This window comes from Mesoplodon mirus (genome assembly GCF_964341445.2).
Source record: "Mesoplodon mirus genome assembly, chromosome: 4".
NCBI classification, from domain to species: domain Eukaryota; kingdom Metazoa; phylum Chordata; class Mammalia; order Artiodactyla; family Ziphiidae; genus Mesoplodon; species Mesoplodon mirus.
The window spans coordinates 23765690-23784389 of record NC_138979.1 but is presented as its reverse complement, the minus strand read 5'-3'; the positions used below and the strand labels follow the sequence as shown (position 1 = coordinate 23784389).

The window sequence follows — 18700 nt, the reverse complement described above, 5'->3', positions numbered from 1 at the left end:
AACAGAGGAATACAAGTCCTTGTATCAGTTTTGATGGTTATGGATCAGTTTTTAAAGATAAAAACTTACAAAAGTCAGCCATCAGGGCTTTAAAAATAATAAACGTTATTGTCTCTGGAGTTAAACCTGAGTTCCCATCCCGACTTTTTCAGCCCTGTGAACTTGGGCAAGTGGCTTAGGTGAGGATTAAATGAGATAACATCTGAGACCTGCTTATACCATTTCTGGCGCATAAGTAAATGCTGAATAAGTGGAGAATGCGGTGATGGTGATGGCGAGTTTTATTATTCCATTTTGAATCAACCCCTAAAACATAGAAACCTGAATAGAGGCGGCTGCTTCATTGGACCCTGGTGACTGACCTGTGTGTGACAGGGTGAGTCAGCTGTGGTTCCAGTGTTGAAAAATTATGTCTGCTTCCTGGGCATTCTTTTAAATGTTAGCCCTTTGCGCAGTTAGGAAAGGGTAAATCTATTGTAACCTGTGGGATGCCATTGACAAGGAGTAGAAATTGAGATATTAACTTAAACATTGGACTTCTCTTTTTTCAACCCCACTTAATCCCCCTAAGTATCAAGCCATATGAGTAAATGAAAATAGACCTGAAATTGGGTTGCATATGATCTAAGAATTTTCTTACATACACACAGAGGACAACAAGAGTAAATCAAAACAAGGCGTATATAAGCTGCCCCAAGAAAATGTCTGCAGTCAGAAGGCCGAGGGCCGTGGTTTCCTTCCTCCGGCTCCTCCTCACCAGCTCACAGAAGCAACTGTCCTGGACACGGACCTGGATTAGCAAGCAAGGGCATTGTTTTTCAATTAAAAGAAAAACCTCCCCATATTTACTTTACCTACCTATAAAGTTTTTACCAGTCATACCCACTTTTATCAATACAAGAACCAATAAAGATCCCATTAATTAAACGGGAATCTGCATGGTAGTTAGAAGGAGCCTCGGGCTTTGGAATCGGGCAGATCTGAGGCAGGTGTTTTAGTTCTTTAATCTGTAGGCATTTCATCTTTATTTTTCATTTTATTTTATTTTATCTTTTTGGCCGCACCGTGCGGCATGCAGGATATGCCCCGACCAGGGATCGAACCCGCACCCCCTGCAGAAGAAGCATGGAGTCTTAACCACTGGACCGCCAAGGAATTTCCCAGCATTTCGTCTTTAAAGTGGGATATGATAATAACACTTTTTAAAAAACTGCAGAGAGTAATAGTTAACATTTATTGAGTATTTACTGTATGCTAAACACCATATATAAGTTTAGTTCCTTATCACAACTCTATCAGGTAGATACTGTAATTACTGTCACTTTAAGATAAGAATCTGAGGCTTAGAGAGATGAATAAATTTGCCCAGGATCACACACCCAATAAGTGGTTGAACAGGAACCACAATTTCAACCCAGGCCATCATCAGCTGCTATAACTAATGTTCTTAACCACTCTCCTTTCCTACATTTAACTTAAAAATGGATTAAGTGAAATAATTTGTGGCACCTAGTTCAGTGATGCACCCTCAGAAGGAAAAATCATTTTTCTAGTAGTGGTAATAATCCAGAGTATGGCGATTTATGCAGTCTTCTAATTCCCCTTTATGGGCAGTAATATGCATCAGTCAGGGTTAGAAATGTTGTCTTTCGTCTGTTTCAAGTAGAACCAAAGTAACTTTTTATGGAAAACATACTAAGAGCAACGTGTTAAACGGTCACAAGCTTGACCATAATAGCTTTAGCTGTGATAAACCTAATAGAAAATTTCAGAGCAGTTTAAATTTTTATTATAATTTTGTGTTTGTGTTTGTGTCAGTGTATGTATTACATTACTTTATTTCAAACCATGGCTCTTTTTACTTGTGGTATTTTCAGTAAAAAAATAAATAAGAAAATGTCTCGTTTATGTTAGTGGAATTGAAGGTTCATATAACCTTGTATAGAAGACAAGCCAAAATCCATCTGTCGAACTTGGAAATATGTCTTTATGCTCTTATTGGAGTATGATCTGAGAAGACCTGGTAGAGTTTCACCCCAAAACGATGACGTCACAGACTGTAGCTAAAAGGGCCCAATACTGGGCCTTGAAGAGCCTGGGCTTTGGCAGTCAGACTGACCTGGTTTTGGGTCTCAGCTCTGCCACTTCTTAGTTGCTCACCAGCCTCTCCTAACCTCTGACCCTCTGCTTCCTTCCCTCTCTCCCTCCTCCCATTCGACACCGGGAAGAGACCGCATCATTATAAAGTATGCTTTCCCTCTGTTTAAAAACAATAGTTTTTATATGTGCTCTAAGAATATTTTGGCTTAAAAGGCTTTCTCTTCTGCCTTCTCATAGGAAACACTGAGTGAAGACTAGTTTGTGTCATTTAAGATACATGGACTCTGACAATCCAGTTTCTTTACAATAACCAATAACGCTGATAATCAACCCAGAGATAATTGGGATCTGTTTATAATGGAAAGCTCATACTTCTGTAATGGAGTGCCCCACGCCCCCACCCCCGTTTTTCTCCTGTTGGCTGATCAATTGTTTTATTTGAGCTAACATTGGCAATTAAGTGAACTAACCCAGATGGTAAATGACATCAGCACACACTTGGTATTTAATGAGTGAGTCCGCTTGGTCCTTGTCAGGCCTGGCCAACAGCTCTGAGGGGGTGAGACCGTTGCTCCTGTTCCTCAGTTGAGAAAACTGCACAGGGAGGTAGGGTAACTTGCAGACAAGCTGTGACATGACCCAGGCCTGTCTGGTTAAAGCCCGTGGGCTTCTCAGGCCCATGATGGAAGCTGGTGAGGGGGATGAGAATGGCTCACAATCTAGAGTAAAGGGCCATCGTGATTTTTAGAAAACTTTAGTCCCTGATCAGCCCATAGTGAGCTCCCTTTCAGCTGCCATATTTTTAAGGACAGGCAGTGGCGGTCCTCAAAGCTTGAATGATTTCAGTCATCAGAACAATTAAAATGTCTCATGTTTCTCCAGTCTATCCCCAAATCCCTTAGCATCTGCCCTGAAATAATCTTTTATTGAACTTAAACAGTTTGTTTTTTAGAAAATGAGAAGTGGTCTTCCTGGTTTGTGCCTTTGACAAGGTCTCCATCGTCTTTCCTTTCTATGTAAAGTACTGTTGACGCGTTTCCAGCCTTTTCTCATCAGCTTTCATGATTAACTAGTGAAATGAAGGGTTTTCAGTAAATAAAATAACCCCAGTAAGAAGGGGGAAATATTCCCTGCTGTTTCTTATAACTATTTGTTCCAAGGGGAAGCCAGTAACTTAATGTTTAAGTGAGTATGTTTGAATTTATCGAAGTTTCCTGAAGTCCATCCCCAAGGCTTCAGAGGAATGAACTGAACACTTACTGAAAGCCCGAGTCCTGTTTCATTGTCCTCGCGGGATCCCACTTGTTATACTTCACCACAGCCGTAGATCTTCTGTCTGTTGAATATTTTAAACAGTCTATCAGTGTTAGACTATGTTTCTGAATGGAAATAATGCACAGACTTTCATCGTTAAGAAAGACAACAGGATGGTTACCATTTGTCATAGTTCAGCATCTAAAATATTCGGTTTTTAAATTCAGCTTTTCACCAGTAGTATTTCTGGGTGTTTTTCTGACATATTAGCATAGATAGACATCTGAACTAGTGCTGGCTGAACTTGCTGCCACCCTACCTAGCACACATACATAGGTTTTGTTTTGTTTTGTTTTAATGAAAGAAGTTTAACATTTAAAAAAATAGAAAGTAAAACTTGGCCAGATTATATTGACAAAGCTGCCCATTACCTTTGCAGAAAGTCCCTGTCAGAAGATAAACTTTAAAGCTGGAATGCATGAAAGAGTTCCAAGATAGAATTTAAATTTAAACTGATTCCTTATAGATAAGCTTTTTAAAAATCCACCTCTTTGCTTCAAGTCAGGATTTTAAAAATAAATTTCCCCTTTAAATCTCTTGAGCGATTTTCATTTTTTGCAAGGCCGCACTGCTGGTGTCCCGGAAAAATGGAGAGTTAGAGCTTTATCAGTTGGTGCCCTGAGGTATGTGGCAAAGAAGCTAAATCCTTGAAGATTAGCAAAAAAAATGCAGCACATGGCAATAAGGGGCTTATATGACTACTAGTATTAGTTCAGGTGAAAGAAGTATTGCTTATACATAAAACTGGACAAATCCACTGACAATGTATTTTTAGTTAGCTACAAAGGAGTCTTATATTACTGGACTTTGCCTCTTTGGTGAATTGGGAAGCTTAGTAATCCACTGTAAATGCTCTTCTGCGTGCCCCAATTCTCAGCATCGCTCTAAAGTACTGTTCTTTTATTTTAACCCTTACAAGCTCGTGTTTCCCCCAGATTTTCGCTTCATGCCATTAAAAGATGGCGGTAAGTAATTGAAGTCATTGTCATTTAGTTTGTTGATTGCTGGGATGGACACATGAGAAATTATTTCATGATTGTAGGAAACATCCCTGTGTTTTTATTTGAGTGGGCATTCAGATAAAGTTAACATAAACAAAAGTCTGGTGAGAAATTTTTATTTAGAAACTGTACTTTCTATATCTACATTGTTAGCATCCTTATTGGTCTTTATCTATGCTTGCTTGAATTTTACCTTTAAGTTAAATCTGCTTTAACTTCTTTAAGAATGAAATTAAAGTATTTAACTATTTTTAGGTAGTGTTGCAATATGTCCTGGTTTGCCTGGGACAGTCCCGTTTACACCTGTTACATGGTGTAAATAACAGAGAGAAAAAAATATATTTTACAATGTACCCTAGACATCTCACAAGTATATGTCATTCATCATAAAAGACATTGACAAAGAAACTAAATAGCTCCATGCAAGACATCAGCATTACCAGACAAAAGGACTCAGAAATGTTTGGCAAAGAGTCACGAGTAGTATGGTAGAACAGAGGATGAATTTGGTGCCAGGAGAACTGGATTTCAATCATTTACTTACTAACTTTGTAACTGGCCAAACCACTTAATCTTTCTGAGCCCTTAGTACATGTGAGTAATAATAGCTTCCACACCTACCTTATAGAGTTATGAAGATCAAATTGGATTATGTGTATAGGACACACTTTGTGAAGTGCTGTACAGGTTAAGTTATAATTATTGTGTAGTGTGGTAATAGCAATGGATCAAAATACAATGTGAAGCATAATAATAGTGAAGAAGATTTTTTGAAAGTTAGGGCAAAGAGCTTTATTTTTTAATAAAGCTTAAGAAAGTGTTATTTAAGTGCTTCAATAATAGTATTGTGGGTTGAAGGAACATGGAATATTACTCCCAGTACTCAGGTCAATTAGGAGTGTGATCCTAAAATTTTTTAGAATTGAAGAAATATAGGAACTTTATATAATTTTTCATTCTCTGAATTAAAAAAAGTTGTATTCAGTCCTAGTTTTGCTATTTTTGTGACCTGAAAACAGAAAAGGAAAAAGAAACAGGAAAGAAAGGAAAAATGGTTGCTTCTTGTATGATCAGTTTCTCTGTAAAATGGAAACCATACCCCAACCGGTTTGTTAAAGAACCTAAATGAGAACATCTGGATAATAGCCAAACACAGTGCCGGGCAAACATTAAGTGTTTCATAAATGTTTGTTTTGGATGTATTTGTTTATTTTCCCACAGATAACACAGAATGGTGAGAAAAATATAGAAGCCTTAGTAGTTTACAAAATAGGCTAGACCACTGGTTTTCAGATTTGTTTAGATATAGAACCCTGTGTTCAAAAACAATAGAGGAGAAAGTGGACACAAAAATTTTCCCCCTCCCCAGTGACCCTTGACCCCCGAGGCCTTGAGGAAAACCACTGGACTAAGAACTGGGCAAATAAGAGAGACATCTGCCAAAAGTGAGACCATTTAGAGGAGCAGGTTTTCGTGGGGGAGTTGATAAGTTAAGATTTAGATGTAATGAGATGAAATCCTTATAGGATATTTAGCTGAAAATGTTCAGTGGGCAGCATTATGTTTTGGTCTTAGTTCCAATCAGTGCTGGTCTAGAGAGGGAGATGTTGAAGACATGCCATATTGAAAACAGGATTGAGGGAATTCCCTGATGGTCCAGTGGTTAGGACTCGGTGCTGTCACTGCAGGGGGCCTGGCTTCGATCCCTGGTGGGGGAACTAAGATCCCGCAAGCCACGTGGCATGGCCAAAAAAAAAAAAAAAGTTAAAAAAAAACAACAACTTAGGATTGAAACCATGGACATGGATGAGGTCAGTGGAGAAATCATGGGATGACGAGAGGAGAGGACTTTGCTAGGGACAGGGAAGGAGCGTGATGAAGACCTCAGTGAAGAAACAGACGGGACATTCGGAAAGATTGAGTGTCTAGAAGGAGTGGTTTAGTGGCGTGGTTGGGCCAGAAAGTAGAGTGGAGTTGGGTGAGGAATGAAGGAGAAATGGAGAAATGCAGACGATGAAGTGGAGACTAGAAAGTGTGAGAGGTCGTCAGCGAGAGGTTGAAGGGGAGGTAAGTTTGTTAAAGGATGGAGTTGAGCGCATTTGAAAGCTAGATGAAAATAATGAGTGGAACTGAGAAGTTGAAGATGCTACAAATAAGGAAGTCTTTCGAAGACTGGAGGAGATGGACTCTAGTGTAATTGTGAGCGCAGAGAAGTTTGTAGGGAATTGAAGGAGTTCTGCTTAGTGGCCTCAGTATTTTTTCCTGTGGGGTTTGAAGGGCAAAAGAGGAAGGAACTCATGGGATGGGTCTTAAAAGCTGTAAATAATTGCTTCCGATTCATTTTTAAAATATATCTTAAGCACTTATGTGTCAGACCCTACGATAGGCACTGGGAAATAGCAACAAACAGAACAGGCATGGTCTCTGCTCTTAACTAGTTTAGCTGGGATCCAAATAAGCAGAAAGTATTAAAGGCACAGATGAAATTGGAGTTTTGATGGCAGAAGTTTGTACAGTTTTAAATATTTTCTTTGGAATTACTCCGTGCCCTAGAGAATGATTTTAGATTGGTCCTGGATGAATGGTGAAATGACTGAGAGGCAAGGGAGTTGAGGGTGCTTGCAGGATAAGTGGTTCATTCAACAGACATTGGTTGAGTACCTCCTGCGTACCATGCACTGTTCAAGAGAATGATCGAAGTCATAGATCTTGATGTGACGGTGGGATTAAAAAAAACAACAACTCAAGAAGGGGGCAGGTAAAAACATATGAAAAAAATGATAGATTTGATCAATGTGCAATACATTGATTATGTGATATACTATACTGAGCACTATGTTATAAATTCCTTCCCCTTTAGAACCACTGCACTGTTATGATTTAACTCTTGAGCTTGAAATATATAAATCAGTGGTTTTCACTAGTTGTCACAGTGACTAGCAGTGTCCTACTGGCATGTAGTTGTACCCGAGCCAGGGATGTTAAACATCTGGCTGTGCCTGGGACCACCAAGGAGCCATCCCACCAAAAATGCCGGAAAACTCTGATGTAGATAATAATTTGAACTGCACATCTCTTGTTCGTTTTGTTCATTCAAAGTGTCAATTGTTCTATATAGGATCTTCAAGCCAGAAGTTGTGGAGAATCCCTTTAACACCATACTTAATTTGTGTATTCCCTTTCTGATTTTTAGCTCAAATATTTGTGAGATCTTCAACTTACTCAGCAGTTATTGCCTTTGCCATAAATTCTTTCTAAATAAATACGTTTTGTCTTGTACAATATTTTGGATCATTTTTCTGCTAGCCAAAAAATGGAACAGTCCAGTGCTGTAATTACACTTGGTGTGTTGGTTTTCTTTTATGACACTGTAAACATGAGATGAGTTTAATGTTTTTCAAGACCCGTAAATAGATTCATTTTATCTTATAGTGAAGCTATGACTGCATTTTTTTCTGTTTTTGTTAAGTCTGGCAGTTACTTAAACGTTCCACTGAATGACCCAGGTAACAGTTTCTGTTTAAAAATTCTAACAATAAAAGACAAGAAATTAGTCAAAACTAAGAAAATGCAGAAATAACTCCCATATTTACTAAAGTGTTTAAAGTTTATGGAATTTCCCATGTTGCCTGGTAGCCTTCAGTTGTTGGGAAACGAAAACAAAATAGCCCAGTTTATCTTTACATCTAGCATTTTAGGCACATTTGAAACTTAAAGGCTTATCAAGTTTGTGGAGATGAGGAAGTAGGAGAAAAGGGAGGAGGTACTTTTGTTGAAAAAAATGTATTTGACTCTAACATAATATCTTCAACAGATAAAAGTGGAGCCAGTGGTCCCAGCCCCAAGCCCAGTGATCCCCAGATTGACTCTCAGAGTTGGAGCTGGCCAAGACAAAATGTAAGTACAGACCTTTCCAGTTAGAGTGCAATAGATGGAACTTAACCTTCACTACTCTTTCCTTATAGACCTTTTCCCAGTGTGAATATGTAGTAGGGTCAAGCTGTATTTTGAGAAGTCTTCATTTTCAAATTTTTATTGGTTTCTTCCTCAGAGTTAATGCTTATTGTTTTGTTCAACATATAGGATCCTTTGTTTCTTTGTTGTTTTTTTTTTTCTGGCACTTTTTCTCTTTTGTAAAGACTAGCACAAGACATTGTTTCTGCATAGTTTGTAAGGCTCTGGTTATCTGAAAAATAAGAAACTATGTATTGAATGGACTGACTACCATGTTACGCCCAGGTGGATATAATGTTAAACCTTTTCAAGTGTGTATTCTCTGTCACCAGGACAAAGAATGAAGATTCTTTTCTTGCTCAGATGGCACATGGTTTTATTCTGTGCATATAAAACAAGGATACTGCCAAAGGCTTGGTGAAACAGTATATAATAGTAACAACTGAAGTCTGAATTGTCTGCTCTTTTTTTTTTTAAGAGAGAACTGGAAATGTAAACCCCATGTTTACTGTTTATTTTCTTAATTTTCACGGAATCATCACATCCACCCACCCTTCTTCAAAGTAAATTAGTTGGCTATGTTTCTTTTATTCATTTTGAGGGTATGAATTAAGGCCTAAGTGCTATTATATAATCCTAGTAGGGTAATGAAGCATTGATTTTTTTTTTGTAAATCATGTTGAAAATCATTCTTCTAAAAATCATATTATACATCATTTAAATGAATTTTACAAGCTCAAAGTACAAGTTTACAACCTTACTTTTTACCAGTAAGCCTGAAAATGGATTAGTTTATATTGTAAACAATCAAATATTATGTAGAAAATAGGCTTACAAGGCATTTAACTTTCATTCAGTTTTTAGCTATAAAAATGAAAGTAGTAGCCATGAACTTATTTATTTAGTAGGTAGAGTAGGCAACAGGAAATTTGCTTTACATTCTCATGGTTCGTTCCATCTTAAAGTTTGTGTGTAGCGTGTATTTTATGCAGTCGCTGCTTCTGTTAGTTCTAAGTGTAATACAACGAAAAATCCCAGCATCATTCTGATGAGTGGTGGTGTAGGGCAAACATGGCCTTCTAGGAGTGTGTATATTCTTCTGAATATTGAAAGAAGAAAATCTGAATAGTTTGTGCTTTTCTTACCTAAATTATCTGTAATTTCCACGTTACTCATTTTGGTTGTGCCAGTAGAGACCTAGACAGTAGGCAGTAGTATTGCTGACAAGCTTAGAAAACATAACAAAAATACTGTAGATTGAGCTCTTTTTAGACCAAATATTGGTGCTGGTGCCCTCTATCCTACCTACAGAAATTTTAGTAACATCCTTCTCCCTCAGCCATCAGAGGACAGAGGGCTAGTTAACAAAGAGACCCAACCAAAATAACTGTACCTACCATCTCCTTGGAAATCCTGTACTTGGGTTCACTACTCTAAAGGGAAGATGTTCTTATTTATCATTGGACAACTACTTTTCTCCTACCCGTTCATATTTATTCCAGTTTTCTCATAACTCACCATTACTTCATCTTTCCTTTCACACGGAAGTTTGGCTTGCTTATTCCTTTAGAGAAATAAGGTTTGTAAAAAGGCACTGATAATAATATTCATCTCATCTACCCTTAAGCATCTTTCAGTTATTCTGTTGAGTAATTTCTTTTCCTCTCAATAAATCACTCATATACCTAAGATATTGGAAGATGTGAGAAATAGATCCTATGACTCTGGAACAAAATGTTCAGTATTACGGAAGTTATAGTACCCAGACATTCTAGACAAATTGTCCTTGAAAGTATAACTTTATGTAACATGTAAACTTTCTGACATTTAGGTAAATAACTCCCATATCATATGAATAATTAATCACTTGACCAAAGTCAGACACAAGGAAATACTTATAATGAACAAAGGAATAACTTAAGTGAAATATATTACATTTTAAACTTAAGAAGAGAGAGAAAAAGAGGCCCAAGTCACATAGCAATAGGATTTTATATAAAATATAAGTTAATGAGTAAGGTTTTTTTTTTTAACTTGTTTTCTGGTTTTTTGTTTTAAATCTAAATCAGGGGTCAGCAAACTATGGCCATGGGCCAGTCCATCCTACTGTCTGTTTTTTATGACTCACAAGCCAAGAATGGTTGAAAAAAAAGAAGGATAGGTAACATTTTATGAACATAAAAATTATATGAAATTAAAAGTAATCTTTTATTGTCATAGCATAAGGATACGTGGCTTATTCCTTGGCAGTAATAATGGAAAAGAGATGGTAGATTCATATAAATGTGCCTTTTCTTAGTTTGTATACAGCCGAGGGTGGGGGGGGGGTTGTAGTGATGCTCTTTTGAAGTGGAATTAATGAGCAGACTAGCATTCAAATGGAGGAGTTTGAATAGTCTAGGGGGAGGGGTTGTTTACTGCTAAAGAACAGGCAGAGAATAGAGTCTTTTGAAACTACAGGAAAAAGAAAAAGCTTTACAGGGTTCAAATTATACACTCTCGTTGGAAGATCTTTAAGACAATATTTAGTTTCTAAATCTTATAAAGAAATTATGCCTTTGACCCGTGATCCAGGAAGGTACTTTGAGGTTAGATTATTTCCTCTATTCTCTATTATTGTCCCTTGAAGCCAGACAGAGGGCCCTTGTTTTCCCCTTCATTTAACGTGCCTGGAAACTGGATTCTAAAGGGTCTGTGGTCAGTCCAGTGCCTCCTTCTGATAGTGTTAAAACTCAGGGTGACTTTACAAGGACCTCAAATTCCTTTAATAGGTCTCCCAGTAATGGGGACCCAGAGTTCTTGTTAGTCTGTATTGAAGATGAAACTAAAATACTAACCCTGAAGTTACAATCTCAACATCCGTAGTTTGTGGGGGTGATATGAATGGGGAGAAACAACACATTCAAATAAATCATTAAATAACTGAGTATGGCCCAACAGTCAAGTTTTGCCTTGATGCTGAGAAAGCAGGTAGGTTTCAGCTTGCCCAGGAGCAGCACCTGGAGCCATATTGATCAGGATTTTGAGGTCCCACTGGACTTGGTGGCAGAGAGTACAGTGCGTGTAATGTCCACTGTGGGATGGGCACATGGCAGCACAGTCGCCATGTTATTTGTTATCCCAGTTTTACCATCCCTTTATTTTGAGCAAGTGTAGAAAAATTGGGCTAACTTTCGGTATTTGTTCATTTATTTATTTCTATGAAGGATATAAATAGAGCAGAGTAACGTGAGGAAGGGAGTACCTTAGGGGTGGGACTGTTTAGATAGGATTGTTGGGAAAGACGTGGCAGAACATTAAATGTGTGGTTATATTTATAAAGCTCAAAATTCTGTTAAAGGAGCTTCTCATTAAAAAAGATAACTTTAGGTATTGGTAAAGTATTAAGAAAAAAGCTCAAGGTTTGTAAAGATTTGGGGGTGAATAATGGTAGTGCTTAGGGGGTTAAGCATTCTTTCCCCCTCACATTTCTCAAATGTATCTTTAATGCTGTCGTCTCCCTGGCACTGGGGAGGCAGCTCTGTCCTTTTCTCCATCTGTTCCTTGGCTCTTCCGAGGGCGGAGTGGCTCTCCCGCCAGGGAGCTTTGGTCTGGTCGGTAGGGTTACTGTACTGGAGAAGTTGGGAGCTGGTCCTGCTCTCAGGACATTGCTGCCCTTATTCAGTGAGCTCACCAGGGAGGGGGTAATGAATTGGGCCCCTCCAAAAATCCAGTAAGGCTCAGTTTTTGTTCCAGTTAGATACTGTATTTGATCAAGTGACACAGAATCATTTATGGTACCTTTCACGAAAACAATATCATTATCATTAATAATCCTAAATTTTCTTTTGTCTGAGAGGTCACAATAAGTATTCTCTTTCACAAGTTTAATCCTTTTCCCAAAATATGCAAATTATGCTGAGATATTTTTCAATGACCACCTTACTGCTGGAAATTACAGTTTTCCTTCTGCTAACATTTTATCACCACAGCTATGAGTATTATAATACTCATGGTATTATGTATTTTTTATAATTCAGGAAATTCTTTCATTAATCAGACCTCTCTTAGCAGAGGTGCTGAAAATTGGACGCTTTTTTTTTCATGTAAGTAATTCCGTTTTTTTATTGCAGTTTACAGAGTTTAGTTTATGCCTGGGAGGAGGCTTCTTAATACTTGTAATTTCTAAATTATTTATATATGCTATAAAAATGGGAGCTAAAACTTGGCTCACTAATCTTGAAAAATAATGTTCAACCTTTAAAAATGTAAAATATGTACAGGTATTTGTTGTCTTTTTTGTGATCCAAACTTTTCTGATTAACTGTTTTTGATAGGACAGCCAGAAATAGAGGATAACCATGGGCAATTACAAAAATAACCATTTAAAATATTTTTAAAGAAAGCGTTTTATATTTTTATGTAGCCCGATTTCACTGAAAGACATATAATAGGTGAAATGTGTATAGTGGTGTTTTAGTGACAAGTTCTTTAGAAAAATAATAGCAAATGATTTTTATCTCACTTTCTACATTTTTTCCTACACTTAAAATGTCGTTTATTCATATGTAGATTTTTTTTCCAGTCTAAACAAATTTAAGGGTGACTTAAAGAGAGATCATAAAGATACTAGAAAATACTAGGAAACCAAGGCCAAGGAGAGGAAAAAGAAGCAAATGACTGCACATGAAATATGATTATGGCTTCCTAGCAATAAGTGCAGAGTGAAATGCAGTTTTAAAAAGGAAGGTACCTCTTAGTATCTCAGGAGAGACAAAGTTTTTGAAGACACTAAATTTGAAATTTTATTTCCATAAGGAACCAGATGGCAAGAACACCTTTTTTTTATTTGACTGTTTCTTACACCAACCCCTGATCCAAGGATGTAACATAGACGCACACTCAGTGAAGGTGCCTCTGTAAGGAGTCTTCCCTTCCCTAGTTGAAACACTCACTTTCTCTTTGTATTAGTCAGGACTGTTGGTTGCAAGTAGCAGAAACCCTAATCAAACTAGCTCAAAGAAACTGGCTTTAGGCAAAGTGGTAACAAGGATTCAAAAAGTGTCACTAAGACTCTGTTCACTTTCTTTTTCTCCCTCTAACCTCTGTGTGGTGGCAAAGATGGTGCAAATTGCTCTTGGCTGGTGTGGTTCTTAGTGCTCACAGGCTGAACTGCCCGCCCCCCCCTTTCACAGCATCTGCTGTGGGTTCCCATCCAGGAACCAGCCCCAGTGGGAGGGGGGAGAGCCCTGTTAGAAGGGGAAATGTTAGGTTCCAGAAAGAAAGAAGGACTCTCCTACCAGAATACGGGATGAGGGGCAGGCAAAAACAATTGATATGTTCTTATTTATTTAGGGAAAGGCAATCAGGTTCATATTTTTATAAAAGTATACTGAGGAGGCGGAGCAAGGAAGCTGATTGGTTAAAAAAAGGTCCTTTAGAAATAAAGACTAAGAACATTTCAGACCATCATCCTGTCAGATTTGGAAGGCCTTTTGTTCTATTTTTAATTTGTTTCCCTTCCGATAAAACTGTCTGCTTTGATTTAAAAAAAAAAAAAGAGAGAGAGAGAGAGATTGAAAAGTGTTGATAGTTTTGTTTTGCCCTAGTTAACTTGCCACTGATACTGAAACATTTCATAGGTTATTTTGCCTATATTAGAAGCTAACTAACAAGAACAGTGACCCAGGGCTTCCCTGGTGGCGCAGTGGTTCAGAGTCCGCCTGCCAATGCAGGGGACACGGGTTCGTGCCCCAGTCCGGGAAGATCCCACATGCTGCGGAGCGGCTGGGCCCGTGAGCCATGGCCGCTGAGCCTGCGCATCCGGAGCCTGTGTTCCGCAACGGGAGAGGCCACAACAGTGAGAGGACCGTGTACCGAAAAAAAAAAAAGAACAGTGACCCCCCCCCCAAAAAAAATAAATAAACAAATAAGAATAAAAATCTTGAGTGACTGTATTTAAAATTTATGGCAAGTGACTTTTTTTTTTTTTTGCTTTATAACAAATTTAATCAGTTATACATATACATATGTTTCCATATCCCCTCCCTTTTGCGTCTCCCTCCCACCCTCCCTATCCCACCCCTCCAGGCAGAAGTGACTTATTTTTAATGCTAGTGAAAGATGGTAACATTACAAATGAAACTTCCTAGCAGCTGAACAATGAGAACACAAATTGTGGGTGGTATACATTATTCTTGCTAACTTTTATACTTATAAATTCAACAGACCCAAACCCATATATCTCAGTTATAATTCCAAGAGGAAGCAGGTGGTTCAAATTTTTCTTGCTCGGATCTTCAGCCCTTTTCTGATTTTTCCAGACTAGGATATCTTAACCTCCATATATCACTCTCTCATTTTTACTGAGCTAAAGTTATGATGGAATCCCCCAGTTTAATTTCTTCCTCTGGCACATGATAGTTTGTTGATTAACACCAAAGATGCAGTATATTAAAGAGAAGAAAATAGTATGCTGTCAGAAAAACTGGCTTTAGGTTTTGGGAAATGTTTTTACTACCCAGTAAAACAACTGGAAAGATTATAATCAAAGCATTTCCATCTTACTTGTAAACAATTACAACAGTCCTTACATGGATGCCACATTACGAGACTGGGGAAAATTTACTGGATTCCATTCTAATGCAATTAGAGCTAATTTTGTTCTTTAAATGAATAAAAGGTCAGCTAGTAAATCTAGCTTATCTTGAGTCCAGACTTCAATAAATTGTTTTATTTAATTTGTTGTAAAAGATCTTATCCTTAATGGGTCTAGGTCTTATTAGTTCACTTAGGTTTTAAAATATTTATGACCACCTTTTTAGATATGATTTGAATGATAGTTGGAAAGTTTCTCCCTGCAGTGTTATCAAGGCCCAAAATCACTAATTGAGTGAATATAGGAAGGTACTTAAGATTTGTTATCTAGACAAAGCTGATGCGGACTTCCAGAATTTAAATGTTCTTCAACCTGTGACAGGCAGAGGTAATTTAGCTATATCATGGTAACCTTTTGGATACTATCTGACTATAATTTCCCCTAAAGATCAAACTACTCACACTTCTAGTGTTTAAAGAGAATGTATACCTACTGATGAGAACACTCGTACTATTACTGACAGCAACATAGAAAATTTAAATTCTTTGCATTCTGTTGTTCCCTGTCTTTTTAGGGGCTATAACATTAACATACTTACATAGAGACTTTAGAGGCGTAGTGTGATGCTTCTTCCTTCCTGTTGCCACTCCAGCTTTCGTAGCTCGTGAGATGGAAATTTGTGTCACTGCCCGACCTCTGATTTAGAACAGGGGTCCCCAACCCCCAGGCCGCGGACCGGTACCAGTCCATGGTCTGTTAGGAGCTGGGCCGCACAGCAGAAGGTGAGCGGCGGGTGAGCAAGTGAAGCCCCATCTGCCGCCCCCATCGCTTGAACCAACCCCCCCCACTTGCCCCCCACCCCCTGTCTGTGGAAAAATTGTCCTCCACAAAACCAGTCCCTGGTGCCAAAAAGGTTGGGAACCGCTCATTTAGAATATTGCAACCTTTTTCAAATGTGGCTGCCGTAGTCTGAACACATGGGTTGGGTTGAGGGACACATCACCATGGGGACTGACTAGCCGCGTTACCCCATTTGGATTTACTCTTCTGGGTTCCAGAGCTGCATCTGTCCTCATGGCTTGTCCTCCAGGGTCCAGCAAGGAGCCCAGCATCCCTCCTGATCTTCAGGACCAGCTCCTTCTCCATCCCCACCTTTCCTGACCCCGCCCTCCCCCCCCCCCCCGACCCCGGAAGTTCTTTCCCTTCCTTATCTCTTCTCCTCTGTATCTTTCTCTCCTTCCTTCTGGTATCTTCCCTTCAGCCTTGGGTTCTACCATCCTAAACCTTCCCACCTTCACCAGCCTCCCCCTCTAGATGAGGGAAAGGCCATGTAACTTCCTCTTCTCATTCTTGCTTCTCAAAGCATATTCCTTGTATGTACTTTCTTCCAATTTTTTTTTCCAGTTTTATTCCTAAACTCCCTACACTCTGGTTTCTGCCCTGGAGACTTTTCTGAAGCTTCTCATTAAGATGATTAAATGCGTCCCAAGGCGGTGCTGCAGGCCTGTGACTTCATCCTTCCTGCTTTTCAGATACCGTTGTTCCCACCAAGCCCTTTATGAAACTCTCTATTCCTTGTTTTCCTTGGTACTACGTGCATCTGATTCTCTTTCTCCATCGTTGCTTCTATCTTTCTTTGATGACTTTTTCTTTCTCTTCTTGCCCTTGGCCTACTACTCTGTTCTTTCTCCCTAAAGTTTCTTTTTCACTCTTTTCAAAATTAGGTGATGATGATTCCCAAATCTTTACTTCCAGCTCAGATTTCTCCCCAAAATGCAGACTAGTCTGCCCAGTTACCTGCTAGAAAGTCTGGAAAGACCAGAGGCACCTCAAACATGGCCTTTCCAAATTGAATACACCATTATTTCCCCAACCTTATACTCCCTGTGCTTTTTATTTGTTGATGATGAGATCAGAGCCTTCATTTTCAAGCTGTCTTAGTTTCTAGAGTAACTTGAAATTAGACAAACGCACTCTGACTGGGAGAATTGGGACATTTTATTTATGTCATATCACCAGACGGGACATCTGAAAATTAAGACATGAATGTCTCCCAGCTCCAAAAGTGTTGTTTTGAACAAAACTTAAGGAAAGAGAAAGACCCTTTCCTGTGAGGTCTCCTTTGAATGTCACCTGAACTCTTACACCTCCCAGTCACCATCTTCAAATTTGGGTCCTTCCTCCTTGTCTAGACACAAGTAGTCATCAGCACCAGAGGAGGAAAGATGTTGATGCCTATTCACAGGCCTCTGGAACTGCCTCCCCCGCCAAGCAAAGATGCCTTCAGCTCAGAAACACAAATGCCCTTAGCTACTGGAGCTATTTTGCCTCCTAGAGAGAATAACAGATTTTTCAGTTTTCCACTTTTCAAATCAAGTACCCAGCGCCGATCACCCTATACCCATCTGAGCTCTAAGCTCTACCCTCTAACTGTAAAAGCTCCAGCATCACAGAAACCCAAGGCAGGGGGATACCTCCCTCCCTTAATCCCAACCCCTCACCCACCCGACAACCAACCAGTCCCTAGCCCCTCCCCACCTTACCGACAATATTTGTCAGTTCCTTACCCTCTTCTCCTTTCCTGTGGCCTCTCAGAACTGTTCTCCATACTTAGTCCCTCCAGAGCAATCTGTCTAGAACCTTATGCTTTATATGTTGTGGCACTTCCAAACTGCTTACGCTTTCCCATGCAGAACAGGATGCTTTGCATCTTTATTCCTTTTCTCAGGTTGTCCCATCTGCCTCAAATGCCTCCGCCCCCCTGCCTCTTCATCGGAGTCACTCGTATTCATCTTTTAAAACTGTCACTTGTCATTAGGGAAAGTGATCACAGCCCACCTTCCCACCCCTACCCCAGGCTAGCCATCCTTCTGCCAAGTGCCCAGAATACACTGTTTTCATCCAAATTGTTCAACTTCGTATGCTTTATCAATCTACCTCTATGTGACTGTCTTCCCCCGTTTCTTGGAAATTGAGGGTGTGCCCCATTCACCTTGAACCCAGCCACCCAAGGGTAGGAGACATAGTAGACGGGCGATAAATATTTGTTGAGATGGATTCACGGACTGAAACAGTCTCTCATCTGTTGAACCATAACACTGATTTTCACTCTGTTTGAACAAGCTTTCGTAGATTTGAAGTGGTATCAAAATAAAGTTTAATTGAGTTACTTTTCCAGAATGGCTGTAACATTAGGAGTTGGTTTTATCAAGTAAAAAACCCTTAAGTAAGAGGGCTGAAGGGGATAGAGGAAGCTTACTCTTAGCCCTGGAGTACAATGGGAAGGCTACGTTTGGTCTTGAAATCTTCTGTCAGAGATTGCTTCTCCTTCCTAAACTGTGACTCTTGGTATTCTGCCTAACTTTAGAGGTCCTTTGAGTAATAAGAGGATGCTGAAAATAAGTTGCTTAAAGGAATTGGAAGATCCTACAGATGGAGTGACTAAGTTTCCAAATGTGTTTTATTAAATAATGTAAAGTCGGTCATTCTGTAGTCTATGTAAAAGGGAAATGTGGATTTTTTTAAAGACTTGCGTTATCTATCTAGTAACAGATGCACCTCTCGTATACTCTGGATAGATGAAAAATGACACCCCTCAATTTGAATCTACTTTTTTTTGAATCTGGGAGTAGCTTTTCCTCCAGAGCACACTCACTGACTGCCCATCTTTAGCTCTCTATGCCGTATTACTTAGGATTTTAATAATTACTTCTGCTTCTTTAGTCCACAAAGGTGAAAAAAAACATGTGTGTGT

The 18700-nt window shown here is 39.0% G+C and overlaps 1 protein-coding gene across 3 annotated transcripts in view; it reads left to right on the top strand.

Annotated features, from left to right (window-relative positions):
* Positions 1-18700, top strand: part of TAF3 (TATA-box binding protein associated factor 3) — a 152947-nt gene that overhangs the window by 117182 nt on the left and 17065 nt on the right. For 2 of the 3 annotated variants that reach the window (XM_082619574.1, XM_082619573.1), the window contains exon 4: positions 8230-8312. In XM_082619574.1, the coding sequence (XP_082475700.1) occupies positions 8230-8312 (83 nt within the window). Of the gene's footprint in view, positions 1-1078; positions 2041-8229; positions 8313-18700 lie in introns of those variants that run through there. The other variant, XM_082619575.1, reaches the window with a different exon arrangement.